We start from the raw sequence: 15,125 nt of genomic DNA, 5'->3' as shown, positions 1-15,125 counted from the left end.
GTTTTAGGGGGTGCTGATTCCAAAATTAATGACCAATTTGGAATCTGACATTGCTGACTGTCACTTTGACACAAAAGTCGTCATGGGTGTCGTAAAATAGGTTTTAGGGGGTGCTGATTCCAAAATTAATAACCAATTTGGAATCTGACATTGCTGACTGTCACTTTGACACAAAAGTCGTCACGGGTGTCGTAAAATGGGTTTTAGAGGGTGCTGATTCCAAAATTAATGAACAATGTGGAATCTGACATTGCTGACTGTCACTTTGACACAAAAGGCATCATGGGTGTCGTAAAATAGGTTTTAGGGAGTGCTGATTCCAAAATTAATGAACAATGTGGAATCTGACATTGCTGACTGTCACTTTGACACAAAAGTCGTCATGGGTGTCGTAAAATAGGTTTTAGGGGGTGCTGCTTCCAAAATTAATAACCAATTTGGAATCTGACATTGCTGACTGTCACTTTGACACAAAAGTCGTCACGGGTGTCGTAAAATGGGTTTTAGAGGGTGCTGATTCCAAAATTAATGAACAATGTGGAATCTGACATTGCTGACTGTCACTTTGACACAAAAGGCATCATGGGTGTCGTAAAATAGGTTTTAGGGGGTGCTGATTCCAAAATTAATGACCAATGTGGAATCTGACATTGCTGACTGTCACTTTGACACAAAAGTCGGTATGGTTGTAGCGTGTGGCCTGAGTAAAGCACCACAGCTGCGACAGATGGCGCGCCCGTGTTTATTATTTTTGAGTGTTTGTAATTTAAAAACATGAAAGATTGCATTAAAATAAGCATCTTTTATAGAATGAAGTTGTTTGAAAAACCTACTTATTTAGGAGTTAGAGCAGTACGAAGTTGCGAATTTTCCCATAGTATTTACTAAGGCGCCAGAGATTTTTTTTACCAATATAACCAATTTAAATAAGGATGTTTTGTTATATAAACTTTTTCTTCTCCATTAATATTTACTGAGATATTAGGGTTCTAAGATTAGTAAATGGCACTAGCACTTTAATAAAATTAACGCGTGTCTCGCAAACGGTCTAGGATACAAAATGACGACTTTTATATAGGTATAGGTTAGGTTCGTTAGGTATCTTCAAACGGACGAAGGCTCCTATTCTGTGCAGTTTCTGTAATAAGCGGGGCTCCGTCGATATCGCTTTCTGTCTCTGGCGCCTTAGTAATGCTACGGGAAAATTTTGCAACTTTGCACCACTCTAACTCCTAAATTAGTAGGTTTTAAAAAAAAACTTTAATTTATAAAAGATGCTTATTTTAATGCATTCTTTCTAATAAGAACAAAACACTATGCTAGAAAGAGTGCAGAGGAAGTTCTGTAGGCACATTTACAAACGACTGTACGGATATTACCCATATATGTATCCATCTCTATTCGTAACAGGAATGGTTGGTCTTCAAACTCTAGAAACCAGACGGAAACTGCTGCATATTATGCATTACCGCCAACTGTTTCACCATAGAGTAGATGACGCATCCGTGCTTGAGAGAATGGGGCTGCAAGTGCCAAGAGCGAATGTGGTGGTTGGCATGCCGGGCGCGGTGTCGGCGCGGCGGCGGCGGCGCCTTTTCGCGGCGGCCGGCGCACCGCTCGAGCCCGAGCTGCTCTTAACCGCATCATGTTGGAGACAGACGATATTGACATATTTGCTGATAGTGTTGGTGTGTTTTACAGAAAACTCTTAAGGTTCATAGACTCTACACTCCTTAGGTTATTAATGTAATAACCATAGTTTAACTTTTAAGTGTGTTTGCTTTTATTTATGTCAATTTAACATGTACATAATTATATTACCACATAAGTGCTTTGGTGAAATACTGTTAACTTTTGTGTATTTTTAATAAATAAATAAATAAATAAAAAAACGTGAAAAAAGTCCCAGAATCGGGCCCCTTTTGCTATACTCTGACCGCCCCTGTCTATACTACTGTAATGTTTGACGTTATCACGTTAAACTACCGTCCGTAAACCGACTTTACAGACAAACAATTTTTTTATACCGAATGAATGATGGGACTAGTTTGGATTTTGTTTCAAATTTGTAGTCTGTGGCATTTTCTGTATTTTGACATTGACAGTTGACAGTGTTGACACTGACATTACTGATAGCCAAGCCGAGCGCGTGTTCTGTCCGATGTTCTCTTGCTCCAGTTCCGAATGTTTACGATACTTACGGATTATTATAAAGTACACAATTTATATTCCCAAGGCATCTAATTTGATTCTTTAAAATATGGGAGACTGTCCGACACCAAAAAAACGACGTAAAAGCAACGCTAATAGTCAACGTAAGTAATCGCAAACTATAGGCGTAGAGTTGAGAAATTAAGTAAAGGTCTTAAATTATTTTTCTAACCTTTCAGCGCAAGACAGTTTGAGAAAAGAAGCTCAAAATGGAACTGGCGACTCCTTCATTGACGCAAATGAGAATAAACGGGCTCGTCCGAAGCATATGCCTAAGTTTAGGCTAAAAACCGCAGGTGAGACCTCTTCTTTGTCAACTACTAGTAGCGAAAGAATCCCGTTAACCCTCACTGATATACAGTACGTGTTACTGCATTCATTGCTGGGGAACCTGAACTTAGCGCAACCACCTCGGTGGTATGTGCTTGACAAATGCAATAATATCAAGCAAACTACATGTGTCGTGCTGGAGGGCATTTCTATACAGCATTGGAATAAATTACAAGATAAATTCCCTAAGACTAGAAAAATCTTTGAAGATTATGTGGAAGTCTTAACACCATCGGTGTATGGAGGTTCTCTGGTCCAAGAGCTTGCATTAGTACCTCTATCAGAAAATGAAAAAGAAATTCTGATTCAAAAGTATGGAAGTATGAACTTGGCTCTTGAAGCAAGAAAGGATTTGATGATCATGATGAGAGCAGTATTTCCCATCACGGGGGATGTCAATGAGTCGCTTGAAATCAGTTCAGAAGATAAATTTCCAAGAACACAATTATTGCTGTCTGCATGGCAACTGATAGAGGAATCGTTCCCAGTCCCATTAAAAGGCAAGCTGGAGAGTGCTTACTCAGATTATGTCATGACAAAAGATAAATACATGCCAGTTACAGATAAATCCCCCATGTTTGGTCTAGATTGTGAAATGTGCATTACCAATGCAGGCTCTGAGCTGACTCGAGTGTCATTAGTAGATGAAAAACACAATATGATCTATGATTCTCTTGTAAAGCCGTATAATGATATTACAGACTACTTAACAAGATTCTCTGGGATAACAAAGAGTCTATTGAGTGATGTGACCAAGCGTCTTGAAGATGTCCAAAAAGAAATCAGAGAGCTGTTGCCCCCAGACGCAATATTAGTAGGACAATCCTTAAACTTAGATTTACATGCTTTGAGGATGATGCATCCATATGTAATAGATACTAGTGTAATCTTTAATTTTACTGGAGAAAGAACTCGCAAACCTAAGCTCAAAGCATTAGCAAGAGAATTTTTGAAACTGGATATCCAATCAAGCAAAAATGGCCATTGTTCTGTAGAAGACTCACTGGCAGCACTCAAACTAGTACAACTTAAATTAAGTAATAGCATAGAATTTGGAGATGCTGTGCATACCAACAGGGAAAAATACAAAGAGAACTATAAACTCAAAATTGCTAAAGAATATGCTTTATCAATATTTAACCATATGATAGAGCAAAAGAAAACTTCTTTAGTTGTTGGCTGTGACAACATTACTGGTGATTATCACACATACCTGACCCAAGCTAAAGAAAGCTTGAGTTCTCAACTAAAGAAAGTGAAACCAAAAAGGGTTAAACTGAAAACTGTTGATGGGGTTGATGAAGTAATTTCAACATTAGCTGAATCCGTGAAGGAGTATAACTTTTCTATGGCACATTTGAAACTAGAGATTGATAGTGAAAATGAGAGTAAACAAATGGAGCAAATAGATACCTGGATACAAACCGTGTGGAGCAGCCTGCCGCATGCTGCACTGTGTGCTATCATGTTTGGTGGAACCACTGATGATAATGGACTTGCTATGGTAAAGATCAAAAGTAGTTTATAGCTTGCCTAATATTAGTTAGTTAAGTCTAATGAACGTAATATGATTTATCAATGAATGTTATATTGTACCAAAATGTGGTATTTGGTATTAAAACATTTGAATAATTCAATTTAAGATTTTATTCCATCACTAGCTTTTTCCCGTGGCTTCGCCCGCGTACCTACTAAAAGTAATATTATTCAAACTTTGGACACCCGTTTCACCCCCTTAAGACGTAAATTTTGAATAATCCTTTCTTATTACTAGTTAACAATAAAACCAAAGCAAAATGTAAAGGAAACTCTAGGTTACTTTTCAAAATATGTAAAATATTACCAGTCAGCCTTAAACATAAATACCTGCTCACAGTCAATAACCATGGCTGTCTAGTGCAAAACCCCCCTAACTCTTCCAATGCGCCAATACATCTTATAGGGCATAGCTACTACACTAATTTGGTGGCTACAGGTAAGCTATCTGTGCCTAGAATTCATAATTATTTTGGTGACAGATCGCTAAAAAAGCGTATTCCATATCTGCTCAATAGCTTACCTGAAGCCATCCGAAGTGAAAAGCATCCAAACAAATTTAAAAATATGCTAAAAAAACATTACCTAAATATATTACAATAATTTATATTATTTATTATTTAAGAAGTTCAACGACTTTTCTTAAAGTTAATTGTTAAGTTTATGTAATTGAGAGACTGTTGATCCCACAGACAAACTTATTCTGTTCCAGAGTTTTGTGGGACTATATGTTAGATATAAGTTTGTCACTGTATTTTAATAACAATAAATAAATAAATAAAATAAATAGTGCTCCTCTACATAAGGAACCTACGTGCCAAATTTGGGACCTCTAGGACCAGCGGTTTCTTATCTTCTTTTATATATTTAGATTAGCTAAAAGCCTTTCTAAACCTTGTGAATGGACTCTTTTACTAGTTAATTAGGGTACATTTGCAACAAACAACTCCGTAATAATTGAAGGTCTATAATATAATCCATTCTAAATATTTTCCTAGACATAAAGCCCAGGCAACAAGATATTGTTCTACATAAAAAAAATAGGTCCTAGAAATGTAGGTAGAATAAAACACAGTATCTGAACGAGAATGTATATTGATCTAATGGTTTTATAATCCTAATATCTTTATATTTTTGGATCACAAAAAAAAATATATTTTATTTGATACTAGCTTTTGCCCGCTGCTTCGCTCGCGTTAGAAAGAGACAAAAAGTAGCCTATGTCACTCTCCATCCCTTCAACTATCTCCACTTAAAAAATCACGTCATTTCGTTGCTCCGTTTTGCCGTGAAAGACGGACAAACAAACAGACACACACACTTTCCCATTTATAATATTAGTATGGATTCTTATCATGGAATTGAAATTTTTGCTACCTTTGCATAAACTGTTACCCTTCTGCCACAACTCACTTCCTGGTTCAGAAACAAATAGCGCTATTATCTTATACCTTTAATCAAGCAATATACATATATAGTATATATTTATATATCGTGGCGATCTGGGAAACGGCTCCAACGATTTTGATGACTTTTGCTGTATAGGGTTTTCGGGGACGAAAAGTCGTATTATCTCTTGAGAAAACGCGCAGTTTTAGTTTTAAAATCAATGTTTTCCGACTTTTCCGAGCATAGCCCGGTCACTCACATATTAAATATAAACCACGAAGTGAATTTAGACACATCATACACGTTTACCTGGTAAACATAATTATTTTAACTTTTACCTATCTAATATTTCATTTATATTTACATCTGTGCGAATATCTCGATCCACAGTGCTTGTGTGATTGTGCCTATAATTGAACGTTTTACTCCACGGTTCTGCATTCCGCACCGATCAGGTACATAGAGTAAATGCATTTCTACTGTTCTGGCTCAGCACCGATAATTTCGGAATAGCCTACATTTGGTTGCTTATGTTTCTAATTTGAATTTTGTTGTTCAAGAAATTCAATTGAGCTAGGCCCTGAAATTAACCAGCTACCCAAAATTAGTCTTGTACCTACTACACGAGTACATCCTCTTGTCTCCATTCTGTGCGATCTATCGCCAATGAACTCCATGGAGATCAACTAGCGTTCAAGAATGTTTCACTTCAAGGTGTAGATTTGTCCCGTGAGGGGGTCGACGGCGAGTGAGGGTGGCAGCTCGGCCGCGATGTCGGCCAGCGCCTCCCAGCGGGTGGCCCGGCTGCTCTCCGACTGACTCGGGCTTACCATTTCTTCTAAGTGCTCGTAACTGGAAAACAATGTTAGTAATCTGTTTGTTACGGTGTTAACATTTAGTACAAATAAAATGTTGGGTAGGTACGTGTGGTGTGGGTCAATTTCCGTCATTTGATAGACGGACGAAGCCGCAACATAAGAGCGTTTTCACTTACATATATCCGACCCGATATCAGATAGGACCTATATCTTACATGTTAGGTGCCATCTTCGTTGCCATCAGATATTGGATCGTGTCACGGCACGGCTTTGGCACGGACTAACGGAAACAACCATGTTTTATTACTTAGACTTTTGAGGTAAATACTTCTCTTTATATTCAAATTATTCAAGATCAACATTTTCTTACTTTTTGCCTAGGTCTTCTGCAGTTTGCACAGCCTCTACTTCTTCGCTAACCTCCGTTACCTCGACGACAGCTTCCGGCTCCTCGGGAGTACTCCTGGCACTCTCGGTGTTCTCCGAATGTAACATCTCCACCACTTGCTCGACCACTTCTTCTAACTTTGGAGTTTGTTCTTTTTCTTCTTGCATTAATCTAAAACTTTCGTCCCAGGCATTTTCATTACCTATCCTAAAATTATCCGTCTGTACATCTGAAACAGAGAAACATATAAACTGTGGAAAATGGGGAGGCTGGTAAACAACAAACAATACGTTTCATAAATATTACATTCCGTTCGACCATTGTAACACGATATCTACCTACTCTATAGGTTGAGTTGCATTATTAGGTTAACCTACTTATTTTATAATAGAGATTTCCGTATAATATTTTAAATACATGATAAGATCAGTTCTTGGTCTATATTATTACAGTCACCTACACTACAATAATTTCCTGCCCAACGAAGAGCTTGTAGGATTCAATAATTGACACACCTAGCGTAGTCAACCAATTTGAATCCTAGGCCACTCTAGAACCCTCTCTCATTTAACCCTTAAATGCATGGTGATGTATATATGCATCATATCTTTGATGGCCCGTGGCTCGATATGTAACTATCCAAAATCACATTTATTGCTTAATTATTATTCATTACTTATTATTATTTAATAAACAATTAAATAATATAATGATTTACTATTTATTATTTAAGTATTAAGATGAAGTGGCGGAAAAGTGTGAAAAAACAGGACGATGGTGATTATTTTAGTATGTGATTTAGGCTGATTTTTTCGGAGTTAGAAATTAGTTTATGTTTAAACATTTTATCTTAAAGGTTTCACAAATAGTTAACCTTTTTAATAGTAGTCATTTTTTTAAATAAAACTTACCAATTACGATATATGTATATAAATAAGATTTGGCCTATTTAACTTCTAAGACTGATTTAGTATACAAATCGATCTTAAATATTTTTTTTATTTTTTTTCCCAGAGTCAGAAAACCATTGTCTATCGTCTATCACATTATATTATTATCTCTTTAAAAGAAAAAATCATGCATTTAAGGGTTAAGTCGTGTTCTATTTGCCATAAGAAGTCACATTGACGTTTAATGTGCAAAGGTTCTACAGTGGCCTATGATTCAAATTGGTTGACTCTACCTATAGTCGTGCGTGACGTATAGAGTAACTAAAGGAAAACCTTTACAATATTGCAGCTCAGCTCAGCCAAACACTAGGGTAAAAGTGCCTAATTTAGCTTTTAATTAAATATGGAGACCGCGAGACGGGGTAAAATAAATTACAGTAAACAAAAAATGTTGAATAAAAACAGATACCATAAGTCGACTCGGTTCGCAAGCGTGAGGCAAATTTGCATATAATTGTTCGGCTCTTTCTCTACTGTTTATGGTGGCGAAGTTTAAAAATATACCGTCACGTCATACCGAAATAAAATTAATGAAATAAAACAAGCGCGAAGGCTAGAGACGCGGTCAGGTTAACGAGGTAGTGAAAAATTCAAGTGTGATATGCATAATGCACGAGAAAGTGAATAATCTGTAAACTTTAATAACTTGGTTGATTGTTTACGGTGACTTGGCGGTTCCATTTCATTTTCCAATTAACTTGAAATCTTGAATAATCATACTGCATAAACTGCATTGGTGATTAAAAGTCCAATAAGCTCGGATTCGTTTCCTGGTTGATGGTGAATAGTGTAGATACCTACAGTCAGACATGCACTATTGGTTTCATTAGGATGCAATCAGAAAAGTGCTATGGACGATAATGTGTTCGATTAGTTATTTTATGAAGAAAATATACTCTTAAAAGATATAATGCTAGTAGATTATTGCTTCGTATAATTCTACAATGTCGGCTATCGCCTGTAGGTAACTAATAACTACCTACACAGTCACTCACTTACGCGGTACGCCACATCTCGGACTCTGGCGATCAAATATGAAAGAGGCGTGTTCCTAGCACACATTCTAAGCTCGTGTAGGTGAACCATGCTTGTATGAGTGAGATATGACAGGTTGACTGTTCGCGTTTTTAACAGGCGGTAACTGTGAGGTAACCGAGAGGGGGTGGGCGGCCCTTTCAGCGGGGAGCGGGAATGGCCATACTGTACGATAGTACTCTTTATTATACTATGCTTAGATACGCGTACAAAATGCCAACTTCAACTAAACATAAATTCTGAATTTGGTGTATTGCAAATATTGCAATGCATAGTGCCAGGGGCGGCTCACTCTGCGATTCCATCGCCGCGCTACAAGTACATGCGGGCGGCCGCGAGTTCGCGGCCTAATCAGGGGTGGCTCGCATTCTCACGGAACGCACGTTCGCACTTTCTATTGTTACTATACGACGCGAGTTTTTTTAAAGGTTCATATGCGATATCCGCGTGTGGAATGGCTAATAATGCTTAGTTAAATAAACATCATGAATAAAATAGGACAATCTTACACAGATCTACTATTGATTATGTCATTCATGCCCCACGGAAACGTTCAATCAGGCTTGTGACGTTGGGACTTAAACAAAAATATATAAATACTGTATATATATACCTAGAAAGTACCCAAGAGTTGAATATAATAGCATAACATTTTATTTGAGTATTAATTTTTTTTAATCCATAGGCAACCCTAACGTCCGACGCTGCGCACGTGCGGCTCGTTTCTTTGTAATCATTTTGTAGGCATTTAAAAAGGCGGCATTTCGTGAACTTCAAAGCAGTGGGCCTTCTGTACTTGTACTATTATATATTCTGTGATAGTGCATACCAGGTAGGTAGACTACGTGTATAAAAACCGATATGTTATGCATTATCATTCTAAATCGTGACATTTTTAGGGTTCCTTAGTTATCTGTAGATTCTGTAGTTTCATGACGATGATTATTTATTTTAATTCTTTGAGACATAGGTACATAAGTAGTCACTAGATTAGCGTGGTTTAGCAAGAATACCCACAATTACTATATTGTTTGCAAAGTTTTTAACTACTGAAAGTCCATGGGGTCAAATCAGTAGCTTTTAAGGTCATTTACCTACCCTTAGCATTTGTCGTCGCGTCGTTTTCCATTTCCGCACTAAGCTAATATTCAACTCACTTCATTTAATGGTAATTTAAACTGCTGTGAATTATTTCCTCATCAGGAAAAATGCTTAGACGGAAATGAGAAGGTGGGTAGGGTAGGTATACCTATAAGTTTATCCCTTAAATATAGGTGTTGAATACTGTCGATGTCGAAAATAGATGTAAAATGGCCACAAGGTCTAAGGAGCTCATAAAGACAGCGTTCAAAGATGTATGTATGTACTTACTTAAGATATTATTTTAGTTGTACAAGCTAATAGTTACCTAAGCGTGTAGCGTGCCAATGTACCTAAATACACTCATAAATAATTTGACCTAATGCTTAATGGAGAAGAGGCCGAGCTATCGCAAAGATCGCTGTTCGTAGTGTTCGTGCCCCTTGCAATATTAAATGCCTGTAATATTTTAACAAGTAGCGGTAGTTCCTATACGAACGGATGTCGTGCTCGCGGCTTAGTAAAGAATTTATTGGTAGGAAATATTGTTGGCACCAATTAGTTCTCATCGTCACCTAGAACACCGATCTGCGGCGTTATTCCGGAATTTATTTGGAATCGTTGTGGTTTGAAGTTATACAATAGAATAAGAGATCATCTAGAAATAGCTTGTCTACATAAACCGCCGGAGTCCAATACTTACATAAAACAAAGAAATCACCGAATCCGAGATTAAGTAGCACTTAGCACCATATATATCCACATCCAGGTAACCATCAGACCATATCTCACATTTATAACATTTGTTCGAAGTGTTCGTACTTAACTTTTATGTACATATAACTTTTCAAAGTTCTCGTATTATTTTGTACTAATATTTTTTTCTGTGGTATTATTTAAAATACATAGTTGTATTTAAAATAGGTAACCTACGAAATTGTTTTGTCAGTAGTCAGTACAGATGGTGCTCTTTTTTACGCACTAGTGCGAGAAGTGGTTCGGTCCCTCCCTTCGGTCGTGTTTTAATTTATCGCAACTCGTTTCGAACTTCCTTGTTTACGCACTTGTATCGTAATTATGTATATGGTGCAGGCAACTTAACACCTACCTATAGACAAAGAGGATCGAGTATTATAGAGAGGTACTGTCGAAGTAAAATGTGTAATTACAGTACATAGACTGCCATCTCTTGACACAGGCTTAAAACTTTTGAACCTCAGTTTTGACAATTTGGTCCATATTCTTAGCTTGATATGTTTTAAAATGTCAAATATTAATATTAGCGCCATCTAGCTGAGCGTACCCCAAAGGTGTAATGCCATCTAGGCCACCGTACCTTTTTCTGTATGGTACTGAGGTACGTTTTTTTCTTAGACTTTATCTGTCTTTACGGAGTTATATATGTCTTTGCTATAGATAATACTTAATTTCCACTCACCTTTATCTATTCGCTGACTTGCAGTATCTAATATACATTTGCCATTTTCAGATAATAGTATCGAATCATCTAAATTATCACACATATTGGGAAGCACCTTATTTTCAATTATGGCTTGTGTTTGGGTTTCCATCTTATTTAATTTTTCCGCTGGCTTTTCTTCTTCGTCGGCAAATGATATGTTTCTTTCTGAAAACGAAATTATTATTAAATAATAAAATCTTCAATGACTTGTTAACTGCTACGCTGTATTAGTAATAGCGCTACGAGATTAGCACAAAGTACTTAATCGTTGTGAAATAAAAAACCTTGGGTTCATTTGGCATACAAGTTTTCATTTTCTTCACAGAAAACAAAAATGTTATAAATTATTTACGTGTAATCAAGGGCAAAGTAATAAAATATTACTATAGTACCTAATCAAGTACCTATCAGATATTAGATATGTAAATTCAGGACGTAATAAAAGTAACGGAAAAGGCAAACTTTGTTTAATATTGCTTCAATTAGCAACTCGAGAGCTACACAAGCACGAGACATGAATTACCAAAACAAACAAAGAAAACAATATGAGGGCTTAGGAACACCTTCAACACATAGCAAGATAGGTACACCTAAAAGTTAAAACTGATTATCTTACCGAGAAAAGCAGAATTAAAGGTCCTATAGGTATAATTATTTTATTTAATATTATTTTAGGGATTAAATATACATATGTATACAGGAATTGTAAAAAAGAAAAATTGTACCTAACCCTCTTTTTAACCCCCGACGCAAAAACGACGGGGTGTTATACGTGTCTGTACTGTCTGTCTGTCTGTGGCATCGTAGCACCCGAACGGATGAACCGATGTAGATTTAGTTTTTTTTTGTTTGAAAGCTTAGTTAGTCGGGTGTATTCTTAGCAATGTCTCATGAAAATCGGTCCACTATGTCGTGTGCGTGTGGATTGAGTGAGCACCTTCCGAAAATAAAAAAAATTAAGTGTGGTCACCCTACATGATACATTTGTATGAGAAAAGTTATGTCTGAATATCTTTAAAACCAGACAACGAATATAAAATATTAGATGGTGGATATTTAGTAAAATTTTTTACTAAATGTTGAAGTACTTTCGAGTGTCTGTGGTGCTACAAATCTTAAGTTATTTACATTTTTAACTTTCTCAAAACGTGTGGACTGAGTGAGAACTTACAAAAATTTATTATAAAAAAACCTGACACGTTAGTGGTTCGTTTTGTATTTTACAAATTCCCATTTCACTTTTACTAAACTATACACATGTAATAGCGGTCTAAATCTTATGTTTTTCATCAAAATTGGGTTTTTTAAAAGTGTGAGGATTGAGTGAGTAGAGTTGCAAAAAAACGGTTTTTTTCTGGCTTGAAAAAAACATGAAAAAAACCGTGAAAAAAAACAGTTTTTTTTCTGGAGCATGTTTTTTTCTAATGTACAAAATCTCAAAATTTGCAAAGCAGTTAATACTTTTATACGGTTTTTTAAACTTAATGTTAACTATTAAACGAATTTAATCAAATAACTTTAATTTCTGGTCTTATAAAAGTAACATTTACGAATCTGTAGTTGGTAGGTAGTTATCACTATTTTCTGTTGGCAACACCACCGCCTCTCCACGCTGCACGCCGCATCGGGGATTCCCAATAAACGTTTGTATACTGAATGCTAATCGAATTAAAATGTACGTTATTGTTATTGAAACACGGTTACAATTCACGAAAAACCGTTATTGTCGAATTATTTGTTCATCTGAAAAAAAACCATATTTAAAAAAAAAACCATGGTGCTCGGTTTTTTTCATGTTTTTTTTTCACAATTCTGAAAAAAAACATTTGGTTTTTTTTCTATTTGCAACCCTATGAGTGAGCATAAGAAACTATTTGTAAAAAATTAAATACGTCACTAGGTGATCTAAAATTTATAGAGGTAAGTTGGCATATTTTTTACTAAATGTTAGTATATAAATATTATATGTTAAATGAATACATTCACTGTTTTCGTTGGTAGTTTGTGAGAACTGAGTGAGCACATGTTAATGACTGTATCTTTTGATTTATCTTTTTACAAATTCAGAGATTCGTTTTACAATTGTTTTAGAACTTTTACTAAATGATCAGCATAGTTTTTTTTATTTTCGGAAGGTACTCCTCAATCCACACGCACACCACTATGTCGGGGTTTTTTTCAAAATTTTAATTTTATTGTTATCATCGAAACAATGCACGCTCGTATGGAATAAAACAAAAGTAAATTACTAATTTCTTTTTTAAGTAAATATTAAAAGTTTAATGTAAAATGTAATGTTTTATGTAAATGTGAATAATTAATTATATGATTTGCTTCATTTTGTTCCAAAACTTTTCTGGCCATGAACATTAGGTATAATAGGTAGGTACCTATTCAATAAAGATTTACGAGATTTTTTTCTCAAATCTCAACCCAAATAATACAAAACAAACAAAAATAGAATGACAAAATGCAGACCTGTGGCATTCGCTGGAGCCATAGTTGGAGCGCTGCTCGTGCAGCCCATATTTCATGGGTCCAATGCTAGCCGGCACCCATACGTGGAGTTGTCTCTGTATTTCACATTCGAAAATTGTCAATGTTTGGTGACAATTGGCGAACCAGTGGTTCGCGACCGTTGGGGCGAGCGGCGCGGCACTGGCGAGCACCGAGCACCCAGCTCGACTGCGCGCCCTGAGATCGTATCGTAACTGCCTATTATGGGAGGAGGGAGCCCACTCAACTGACCTCGCACCCCCATCGCGTTTTTCCAATTAAACCAACGTAATACATTCCTTTACTTTGACGCGCATATTTAGCGAGACCTTTGCTTCCATGGGCGGAATTTCAATGTGAAGGCTTTGTACTAGTCTAGATGATGAACTTATTCATAAAATAATGACGTCAAATTCAAATTGTCCCTGATTCGCAGAAAGTTCAACTCCCCCTTATGTCTAAAAATATTTCTCCCACCACCACCTGTAATTATACCTACCAATTAAGGCTCTTACTTTTAGGCTACATACCAGGTATTTATTTCCAGTAGAGCGCCTTATAACGGCTAACCTTTTTAACTAAAGATGTAAAGATGCAAGGTTCTATTATTTTGAGCGTGCTTCTGAATGTGCCTCCCAAAAGAAACATACTAATACCTATTTTTCTTTTTACCTCGTAGCTCTAGCCAATCTTGCCCTTAGCACCACTGAGGAACTAAGTAGTTTGCATTGGGACTCGTGGTTTTCCCTGTTTATGGCCTTTTGATCATGCTCGCGCCCTAGCACGGTAATAACCATTAGCTAATACTACTTAATAGCAGTAGTAGCTACTTTTTTCCATTTCTGGAGTATAAAAGTAAGCGGAAAGGTACCTATTACGAAAAATCTTGCTGCTATGATTAATAGATCAGCAGATTATTTATGATCTTACAAAACCAAGGGGTAATTAAAGGTTGGTCAAGTGAAAGCTCTTTGTTCTCAAACTATGTACAAAACGGGTGCGAGTACACGCAACAGTTACCTCGAGTTGATAAATGCCGCCCCCGCCCATACGACCACCCAAACTACCAACTGCTTGCTGGAGCTTTCGACTCCACCAGAATACATATGAGCTCACAGTTATTTCGGATCTAGAGACCTCACCTTGTGCTGGTTCAACTGAATGGAACGCTCAAAGATCCTAGGGAACAACACACCGAAGCCGCCCGCCTATTCTCTTTTCACGGCCACACTGTTGCTATTCTAAATCCGTTTTTAAAATAGCAAAACCCCTTTAGGATTTAACTTTTGTTATTTTAACGCGACTCCGATGTGACCATGGCACGCGTCCGGAAATGCAACATTGTTATTTGTTAGCAAACATGAACTAAAAGCGCGAGGCTGCCGTTTAATCTGCATACTATTAAAACTATTAAGCTTTCGCTGCGAATG

At 36.7% G+C, this 15,125-nt stretch overlaps 2 protein-coding genes across 2 annotated transcripts; one reads left to right on the top strand and one right to left on the bottom strand.

Annotated features, from left to right (window-relative positions):
- The first annotated feature begins 2,139 nt into the window (after window positions 1–2,139).
- On the top strand, window positions 2,140–4,178 carry LOC125231740 (RNA exonuclease 5). Its single transcript, XM_048137303.1, has 2 exons — window positions 2,140–2,315; window positions 2,391–4,178. Exons 1-2 carry the CDS (start codon window positions 2,261–2,263, stop codon window positions 4,067–4,069), a joined length of 1,734 nt encoding a protein of 577 aa, XP_047993260.1. The 5' UTR covers window positions 2,140–2,260; the 3' UTR covers window positions 4,070–4,178.
- Window positions 4,179–5,156: 978 nt separating this feature from the next.
- LOC125231693 lies at window positions 5,157–14,295 on the bottom strand. Its single transcript, XM_048137224.1, has 4 exons — window positions 13,678–14,295; window positions 11,176–11,364; window positions 6,655–6,901; window positions 5,157–6,318 (listed from the first exon to the last, which is right to left on the bottom strand). Exons 1-4 carry the CDS (start codon window positions 13,724–13,726, stop codon window positions 6,171–6,173), a joined length of 633 nt encoding a protein of 210 aa, XP_047993181.1. The 5' UTR covers window positions 13,727–14,295; the 3' UTR covers window positions 5,157–6,170.
- Between the last annotated feature and the right edge of the window lie 830 nt (window positions 14,296–15,125).

Source organism: Leguminivora glycinivorella, chromosome 12 (genome assembly GCF_023078275.1).
Source record: "Leguminivora glycinivorella isolate SPB_JAAS2020 chromosome 12, LegGlyc_1.1, whole genome shotgun sequence".
Lineage (NCBI taxonomy): Eukaryota > Metazoa > Arthropoda > Insecta > Lepidoptera > Tortricidae > Leguminivora > Leguminivora glycinivorella.
The sequence above is the reverse complement of the archived record's forward strand: the minus strand, read 5'-3'. Positions and strand labels throughout refer to the sequence as shown.

Bases quoted from the DNA above. Each gene is read 5' to 3' on its own strand.
- LOC125231693 (XM_048137224.1), bottom strand. From the start codon at position 13,726: ATGGGCTGCACGAGCAGCGCTCCAACTATGGCTCCAGCGAATGCCACA. The intron at 11,365-13,677 runs GTCTGCATTTTG...TTTCGTTTTCAG, and splicing joins GGCTCCAGCGAATGCCACAG to AAAGAAACATATCATTTGCC. The intron at 6,902-11,175 runs GTGAGTGGAAAT...TCTCTGTTTCAG, and splicing joins AAGTCAGCGAATAGATAAAG to ATGTACAGACGGATAATTTT.
- LOC125231740 (XM_048137303.1), top strand. From the start codon at position 2,261: ATGGGAGACTGTCCGACACCAAAAAAACGACGTAAAAGCAACGCTAAT. The intron at 2,316-2,390 runs GTAAGTAATCGC...CTAACCTTTCAG, and splicing joins AAGCAACGCTAATAGTCAAC to CGCAAGACAGTTTGAGAAAA.